This window comes from Centruroides vittatus, unplaced genomic scaffold (assembly GCF_030686945.1).
Source record: "Centruroides vittatus isolate TY-2023 unplaced genomic scaffold, ASM3068694v2 contig_801, whole genome shotgun sequence".
Taxonomy (NCBI): Eukaryota; Metazoa; Arthropoda; class Arachnida; order Scorpiones; family Buthidae; genus Centruroides; species Centruroides vittatus.
The window spans coordinates 18,818-28,650 of record NW_027122519.1 but is presented as its reverse complement, the minus strand read 5'-3'; the positions used below and the strand labels follow the sequence as shown (position 1 = coordinate 28,650).

The 9,833-nt window shown below is 28.4% G+C and overlaps 1 protein-coding gene across 1 annotated transcript; it reads left to right on the top strand.

Moving 5' to 3' along the window:
* The first annotated feature begins 468 nt into the window (after nucleotides 1–468).
* Nucleotides 469–5,591, top strand: LOC136982025 (probable glutamate receptor). Its single transcript, XM_067278462.1, has 5 exons — nucleotides 469–610; nucleotides 2,902–3,046; nucleotides 3,130–3,356; nucleotides 4,968–5,233; nucleotides 5,344–5,591. Exons 1-5 carry the CDS (start codon nucleotides 578–580, stop codon nucleotides 5,570–5,572), a joined length of 900 nt encoding a protein of 299 aa, XP_067134563.1. The 5' UTR covers nucleotides 469–577; the 3' UTR covers nucleotides 5,573–5,591.
* Nucleotides 5,592–9,833: the final 4,242 nt, after the last annotated feature.

Genomic DNA, 9,833 nt, shown 5'->3' with positions numbered 1-9,833 from the left:
ACTTGTGAAGATACTTGAAAGGTGTTCCTTAATAAATCTCGAGTCTATTTCGATTTCTGAACTCATTAGTACTTTACTATAATTTCTTACCGAAAATGGGTCGTCAATGTTAAATTATGTACAATTGACTGCATTAAATAACAATTTTAAAAAAATCCATCACAGGTATGTTTTATGTACTCTTATTCTCGAAATGTTATAAATGCATACTCGGCGAAGAGTGACAATATACACGTAAAACAACTATTATTTATAAATTGAATTAGTTTATGTTTCGAATACTAATAATTGTATTTTAATGTTAGCTTGGAGATAAGTGAACACCGCTTTGGAGGACTTAAATTACATGGAGCTTGGATAGGCCGCATTGGATTCATTCAAAGAAACGTATTTGTATTTATAATTAATATTGATTTAAATCTTTATAATATTTTGTACAATAACATATTTTTAGGAATCGGATCTAGCTTTGCCATTAGGAATTACCTACGATAAACTCGAAGCAATAGATTACAGCGATGTTATAGATGCTTCGAAAGTAAGATTTTTTACATCTAAACCCAATGAAGTATCTAAAATGTTGGCCATAATATTTCCTTTTGGTCTAGCGGTAAGTAGTATTTTATTTTTATTTTAAAAATACGAATAATTTTATTTGTATATACTAAATTGACACGCTTCATTCAAAACTACTTCTGATTTACTTTTCAAAAATTTTTGAACTACCTGTTTTATCTCACTTCTAATGCAAAGAACTGTTACAGTAAAATAGTTTTATTGTTCAAGAAGAAGCTTAAAGCATGGAAATTTAATGCAGAAATTTCAATGTCATTACGAACTAGGTCTTACCCACACTTTCATTTTTTCCAAAACTTGTCTTATCCATTTATAAAAGGAAAACGCAGATGCGAATTATATGAGATAGAAGATAAACCATTATAGATTTTTGTTTTGCGTAAAAACATTTGCTGTTTTGTCGTTGACTGCCGAAAATCCCTAATGGGCAAAAATCGCATTTTACAGGAAATAATTTAGAACAGCAAACTTTACTTGTCGCATGTTTTGAACATTTTTTTCAGAGTATTCAAACTCTAAGGGCCTGTACAGCTATGACATAAAAGTTGTTTCCCCAGTAGTAGCGATTACGAGGTTTTTGTTTTTAAACTTCATGTGAATTGCTCTTAATTATTTCATGTTCATCAGATTAAATTTGCATTGCAAGAGTATACAATAAACATATAAGGAAAGAAAGTTCTAACTTGACACTAAAAACCAGCCAGCCAGGGTCTTTCTAAAAACCGGAAAATTTCATTACATTAAATGTCTACTGGAAACTCATTTTGGAAAATGTTAAGAAACATCGGAGTCCTCCGGATTCTACCGAGATTTGTTGTCACGCTAAGCTGCAAGATGAAGAAAAAGATATAAAAGAAAAAGATGAAGAATGTTACGATGGCTAGCAAGGATTGTCCGATATTTTGTCAAGTACTGTAGTAAGAATCATAGTGCCTTCTGAATAAAAATTTTTAATCTACATTTGTATAGTTTGTTGATTCATAAATATTACTATCCTTGCTAAATTCGAAAAATCCAAAATAACTTTTCAAGATATGCCTTACTCATCTTATGATTTTTAATATCTTCCAACAGTTTATTAAAATTATTATTCTACTAACATTCATGCTAGGCTATTGTCAAGTTTAAACTTTTAAAAAATTTAATTAATTTAATACTAAAAGTTATGAGAAATAAAACTTTCGAATGACCCTCAACATTAAAACTTTTGGAACAAATATTATGTATTATAAATATTAAAATAGTGAAAACTATAAAACTAGAACCTGTGTTAAACAAGGCAACATTTCTAAAATTTAAATAATTATCCAAATTCAATTGTTTATTGAATTTGGACAATTATTTAAATTTTAGAAATGTCGTCATGTTGTCTGCCACTGGTTTTTTCAAATGAGTATCTTTTCTTTATTTAAAAAAAAACAGTCGTACCAATTTAATTTGTTTGTATTATGAAAAAATACACAGACATATTTTGTTTCAAATAACCTGGTATCTATTGTAAACGAAAATACATTTCGTGTTTTTTTTAATTGGCATATTTTAAATGTCGTCTTAGCGTGTGTTAAAGCGTGATCAGTTTTTCTTCATAACTTATTTCCAAAAATCTAAACTATATATAAATGTAAATTAAATTAATATGCCTCAATGTCCTTAATTTATTATAATATTATTTCCGTCTACTAGTACGTATTTTTTATTAGCAGGACTTATTAAACTGGCTAAGTATCCTTAAAGCCAGTATAATAATTCCTGCTAATGAAAAATACGTACTAGTAGAAGAAATAATATAATATATGAATGTAGTTTGCATAAAACATGGAGAGTCAAATTTGATTTAATTGCAACACTTTTCCTCGATATGTTGTAACAGCGTTAAAATAAAATGTATTTAAAAACATTTATCACTTTTTACAAGCAAACAATCTTTCACACTTTTTACAAAAATTTACAAATTGTAATACTTGTCACGTACAGAACACTGCACATAAATATAATTCGTTTATTTTTATAAAGACGAAAGTTAGTCAATAAATGAAAGTCTTTCCCAATATTTTCAGTAATTAGTCATTATAATCACGTTTGTATTTTAAGAATCTTTATCAAATTTTTATATTATAATAAATTTTTAATATTTGCAATAAAATATTTAATACATATTTCACAATAAACATAAATTATCAAAATATATATAATTTAAAATTTCTTCAATTTTATTTTTATTAGCAGCATTTTTAGTAATTTCTACAATAATATTTTAATTTTTAAAAACAATATTTTTTATATCATTAATTAGTAATAAGAGAACAGTATTATTTTTATACAAAGATATGGATAACCCTGGTGATCACATTTATTCTTACTGGATTATGTTTCTACTTGATCTTAAATTGGAATTCAAGGAGAAACAAGACAAAACACGTTAAACTATATGATATATTCTTGGCGCTTTTCGGATCATTTTCGAATCAAAGTAAGCAACAAATTCATATTATGTATATTCAATGATATTCTATTATATAAGAATAAAAAAATATTTACCATCGTTTATTGTAGGCAGCTCGTTATTTCAAGTTAGTGGATACTGCAGAATGATGGTTTTCAGTTGGTTAATCACAACGTTTATTATAGTATCCGGTTATAGTGGGGCTCTTATGTCATTTCTTGCTTTCGCTGGTTATGAATATGTGCCTGAAACGTTTCCTGAATTGATAAAAGAAATCAAAAATGGACATTATACAGCGTCTTTTGTATATAATATGGATCTAGCCGAGCATCTTAAGGTAAGATTTAATATACTACAACTCTTTTTGAAAAGTTTAGAAATTTTGTCATTAAAAGTATAGTATTAATATTTACAAGCGAAATACTATTTACACATACAGAAATGTAACTTTCTATTTATTTTTTTGATTAAACAAATAAATAAATTACAAAATACACCAAAAGTTTTAATTTGAAACATTTATTTTAATCAAAAAGTATTTATAACATAAACCACATTTGTTTTATGAATTTAGAAAGTGGCAAAATGTATTTCATAAATTTAGAATCTCAATAATATATAAATTACTTTACGTATTTTGCTTAATAATTTTGTGTTGAACACTTGCAATTGTGGTTTCTACTTCATTATGAGAAAATCTAAGCAGCTAACAAAGGAAAAACAAATTAAGATTTCTGAAAAAAAAATGGTTGAGTAAATCGATAGAAGATATTGAGAAAGAATTAAATCTATCATAATAAGCTTTTACAAAACGTTTGAAACGAATACGCGGAAACAATAAAGTCATGACAAACCTAACAATACAATCATGTAGGCCAAAACTAACAAATAAACGTGATATTAATGTATTAAAAGGGACTGTACTGGATTCAAGTCAACAGCTGAAGTGATTCAAGTCAACAGCTTAAATAACTTCGAACTCAACAAAAAATAAATAAAAATACATTAAGAACAACTATTTGGCACAGATTACAAGAGTCAGGATTTTATTCGAAAGTGCCTAAGATAAAACTTCATTAAACGAAAAATTAAAAAAAAAAAAAACAAAGATTTACTGTTCAGTGGTCAAAGTATCACATCACTTCGAACGATGAAGATAGGAAAAACGATTTTTTGTCTTCAGTGTAGAGATTAAAGACCATGTGTTATTAAAAGAAACGGTGAGGAATTTCAGACTATCTGTATAAAACAATACGTAAAGTACCAAGAAAAGTCAAGGTGTAGGCCTGTATCAATTTGCAAGGACCACAACATATTAATATTACGTTTGATTGTTATTTTTGGCCTACCTATTCGTTTTATGATGATTTCATTGTTTTTATGCATTTGTTTCAAACATTTTGAAAGAGCTGATTATGTTATATTTAAACCTTTGTCAATATCTTGTATTGATTTACTTCATTACCTTTGTTCAGAAATCTTAATTTTTTTTTCTTAGCTGCTTAGATTTACCAATAATGAAGTAAGAACCGCAAACGTAAGTGCTCAACACAAAAATTGCTAAACAAAATATGTAAAGTAATCTCTGTATTATTAATTTTTTAAATTTACGAAACAGATTTTGCCACTTTCTAAATTTATCAAACAAGTGTGGTTTACATAATATATATTTTCGTTATTAAAGAAATATTCTGAATTAAAACGTTTGCTGCACTTTGTAACTTATTTATTTAATTAAGGAAATATATACATATATGTAATTACATAAATATATACTGTAGGAAGTAACATTTCTGTATGTATAAATAGTATTTATTATTTAGTATTAATAGTTGTAAATATCAATACTATACTCTCAATGACAAAGTTTCTAAACTTTTGAAAAGAAGTTGTAATTAATTTTATTTTCTTATTATTGTAATTAAACTATAAATGTTAATTTTAACAGCTTGCAACACAAGAGACGCCTTTATTATTGGCGCTTAAGAAATTAAGAGTAGAAGGTAAAGTACTAAAGTTGTATTCAAAAAAGGCTGTATATGAATATCTTATGAAACCTAAACATGCTTTTATTGAGTATGAGTTGAATGGACTGTTGTATGTAAGTGCATTAGGAGCAAATAACTATCTGATGTCAAAGGATAGTCTGTATATTAAATACGAAGTATATGGCATGATTAAAGGATTTCCGTATAAGAAGGAAATAAATATTGTGTACGTAAAATATATAAAAGTCTAAGCTTTTCATTTATGAATTTTTGTTCCTCTTTCTTTTATTATAAAATTTTTCGACATAAAATTTATTTATTTATTTCTTTTTACAGAAATCGCAGAATAATAGAAGCCGGGCTTCATGAACATGCACATACAATCCAATTGAATTTAGTTAGAAATGAGAAACTATTCATAAAGGAAGATGATGATGCATTCAAACCACTTTTAGTTGAAAATTTACTTGGAGCTTTCATGTTTCTTTTCATAGGTTATGTCTTGTCAACAGTTGTTTTTCTTCTGGAATTATCTCAAAAACTTAAAAATAAAATTTCATGCTAGTAATTTAAACAGTATGAAATAAAACTACTAAAATTTATCTATATAATTTTTATATTATAATAAATTTTATCAGAAGAATATCGAACGTGCTTATGTTAACTTTATTTAAAATCGTGTTCAAAAAGTACAGAATATGATATTCTAATAGTTGAACTCTCCTTTATTTTGATTTATAGACTTCATTGTTATTATTATTTTTTGGCATACTATCAGTATGTGATTGACATTGATCAAGAGTAATTTCAGACAAAAATTAAGTGTATTTTGCGTTTAAATCTTGTTTATAGGTTGAGTTAGATTCTTGCAATCATTTTTACAAATTGCCCAAATGTTTTCAATCGTGAAGTATATCTGGTGAATTTCCAGGTCAATCGAAGAAATTTATTTTTTTAATGCACACCATTCTTTGACTTTTTGCATGTATGAGATTTATTTTCATACTGTCGAAAGTGTATATCATCATCTTGAAAACGATCTTCCATCTTTGAAATGAGAAAATTTTCTAAAATATCACCGTTTCGTATCTTGTTAAGAAGTCACAATTTTAAATGTTCATTACAATCAAGTGAACCCCCATACCAAAACTTTAGAAGGAAATTTAATACCTCGTTATAAACAATCTGGATTGTTGGTTTTACATTTCAAGCGCCAAATCTTTTCTCCAGAATTTAAATATTTAAATTAACAGAAAATATATTTATACTAAAATGACTTTGCCATTTTTCGGGTGTAAACCCACACACACACACACACACACACACACACATATATATATATATATATATATATATACTAGCAGATAAGCACAGCGTTTCTCGGGCAAAAAGTAACGATCGCGAAGATTAAAATTATTACATTATAGCCAATCTTACCCGTTTTCACAGAGTGCAAGAATTAGGTCCCTCTATTTCCAGACTAATTAGAAAATTTTTAGATGGGTCTAAAAATATGTTCGATTTCCCGCAAAAACAAAAACCTCATCTAAAATAGTATAATAGAAGCCGAGTTCTTCTCGGTAAGCCTTAATCCTGTCCCTCTCTCCGCATGGGGGGATTTCAGAAAACCCCTTCTTAGTGTACCAATACGTTCTCATTACGTACCCTAACTGTGTACCAAATTTCAACTTTCAAGTCCTAACCGTTTGGGCTCTGCGCTTATTATTATTATTATTATTAATCCATCTCGATTATATATATATTTTATGCAAGTTAATCATTTTTCTTTTGAACTTCTGTCTGAATAAATTTCTATTCTGATTTGGCTGCATTGCAACCAATCTCCTTCAAATAATTGTAAACCGTTGTTGTTGAAATTGGTTTCGCAATTACAGATTTCAAGTCTGATATTTGTTTCACCTTCCTTGCCATTTCTCTTTACTTCATATTTTCGTCGTGTAAATCAATAATTTTGGCTTTTTGATCTACGCTTAATTGATATTTCTTGCTATTGAAGTTTACTTTGCTTTTATGACAACGTTGGACTATAATTAATATAATGCTTCCTGTAATACACTTCACATAATTGCAGTAAATAACAAGCACTATTACTTATAATTGGACAACATTTATTAACTTATTTCATATTATTCTGTACTTTTTAAACACGATTTCAAATATTTTAAAATTTGTAATATCATTCGCTCAAGAAAAAACTTATGACCCTTAAACACTTTATTTAAAAATTATTATTTTTAGATAAAAAGTATAGGCTAAAAGTCAAGGCTAAACATTTCCTTATTTAGTTTTTTCATAATTTCTTATTTCTTCTATTTATGATTACTTACGTTTAACACATTCCGATGAAGTTAAATTTTTCTAAACTTTTTGAACTCACTGTAATTGTTAAATGTTTAGTGGTATAAGTGTATTATATGTGATTACTCTGGAAAAGATAAAACGGCGAATTCTCGATCTCAAAGACATCACTTATCGAGTTATTTCAGTCCCAACTCCAGTAGGTGAGGTCTCAACCCCAATGGTGTTGAGATAGAGCGATTGCTTCTTATTTATGTAACGAAAGTTAAAATCCTACTTGAGATAATCCGGATTTACAAGTAGAAAAATTTCCGCAACAAAACTCGTTTTTTAGTTTATTGTACCGTTCTACCTTGTTTTAAATGTATTGTGCTTAGCTTACATTTCTTATGTTGAATAAAATTTGAAACAAAATTATGAAGTGAGATTTATATTTTGTAACAAATTAATTGTAAAACAGCGTCTTTCTGATTAGCCTACGTTGCTCAATACCATCTATTGCATTTATTTATCTGTATCAGATATTATTGTATTTGTAGATATTGTCAGATTTGCTATTTTCTTTTCAGGCGCGTACGAAGGGAAAGTTTCAGGGTGAAACTTTGGGCTTGAAAATAGCCCCAACTGTAGTTTATCACTTGCAGTTCTCGTAGTGAAACGTAGAATCATAGTGATACCGTTCTGTTTAGAGAAAACTTATTTTTATCCCAGAATATGTATATGTAACATTTAAACCTTCAAACCGACTCCGAATGTAATATAACCACTTGAATCGAAGATGTCTTACAAAAATTATATTTTAATACAGTAGGTGATCGGTTAACGAACATAATCCGTTCCAAGACTGTTTGCTATCCGAATTGTTCGTTAACCGATTATCGATTTACCATAAGGTTTTATGGCAATTTGATTAATTCGTTTTGAAGACCCCCAAAAATGAAAAATTCATACTTTCTTAATACGATTATTTATATACATATAAATAATCGTAAAAATAATAAAAATACATATATACACAGTCTTGCATTTTTATTAGTCGTGTCTTTCTCGTTTCTGATTCTTAAAGAATCTGTCTAATGTCGATTGCTTTTCTCTGTCCTTCACAATTTTTCAGAAGTAATTAATAGCATTGCTAAGCCTATTAAACTCAACCTTGTTTGGATGCCATTCTAAGACCGTTGTTCTGACATCCACCCATTTCTTCAAAAGATATTTAATAGAAGATATCGGCATTAATCCTCTTTTTCAGAAGAAAACATATTTCGCCGAGTTTCTTGGCGTTCTTCTGTCGTCAGATCAGTTTCATGTTCCATTATGAGCTCTTCAATATTATTTATTTCTCAGATGTGATTTTGGTTACTCCTTTAGCTGCTTGAGTCCTCTTGATTATATTGTATCTTTCTTAGATAAGATTGAACTGCGGCCTACTGTAGACCTGTTCAAGCCATACTACCCAGCAACATCGGACATCAGACATTTTCTGCCCCTTCTCTGCCTTTGCTATTCTATTTTCACCTTTCAAAAATAAAAACCGACGTAAAACTTAACGAGTGCCCGCCCGACAGTCTCGCAAATACTATAAAAAAATTGTTTCTGTCAGAAAAATAAAAGGCTGGAATTACAAGAAGGAGTTTCAAAGTTCGACAGAATACCTATCCGATCAATATATACCGGGTTGAGAGTCGATGTCGACGTCTCCCGCGCTCCGAAAAGTTTTGAATTGTTGCCTGAAGACAAGGAAAGACCAACCGGTATTCATTATTTTACGTCGCTTCTTCTTGTATTTGTTCTGTGAGGTGTTCGTTGTCCGAACATGAAAATCTTTCGCGAAATTGTTCGTTATCCGATTTGTTTGTAGACCGAACTGTTCGTTAACCGATCACCCACTGTATAAGTATAATTATGTTAATATTATTAACTGTAGAAATTTCAGCAGACCTAATGTCGATAAGCAGTTTCAAGTAAAAATTAGAAATTGTGTAAACGATACGCTACTGAATGAAGTTGGTGTGTCAAGAATCTGAATTCTTAAATCCTCATTTTATTGTGAAATAAACTAATCCTAGAATAACAGACATTTGCTAGCAATAAAAAGTTTTATATTATTTGGAATAAATTATCACAAAATCAGCAAATAATACATATAATAAAATAATTACAAGCCATAGGCCTGATTATTTTTTACATAAGTCATATGTACTGTACAAACGTCAGTTTGGGTATATGTAAATTTAAAAAAACATCAGAAGTTATTATACAGAGAGAAAGACTTATATGTAGCTATTATTAATATCAGGAAAAATTCAATAAAAGTTATTAATAACAATAACAACATTTAATAGAGTTTAGTATAGATATATTGAATTCTATTCTAAAATGTATTATTTAGAAAATTTATTTAGAAAATACTGTAAATTTCGAATGCCAATAATTCCTCAATTGATGTTGATATCAACATCGTAACCGCATTGTGCATTGCATTTTATATTATACTAACTATTGTTGAA

What these genes read in the sequence shown, in the direction of transcription:
- LOC136982025 (XM_067278462.1), top strand. Translation starts at nt 578, where the DNA reads ATGTTGGCCATAATATTTCCTTTTGGTCTAGCG. An exon ending in TATTTCCTTTTGGTCTAGCG is followed by an intron (nt 611 to 2,901) that starts GTAAGTAGTATT and finishes TTTTATACAAAG; the next exon opens with ATATGGATAACCCTGGTGAT. An exon ending in ATCTAGCCGAGCATCTTAAG is followed by an intron (nt 3,357 to 4,967) that starts GTAAGATTTAAT and finishes TAATTTTAACAG; the next exon opens with CTTGCAACACAAGAGACGCC.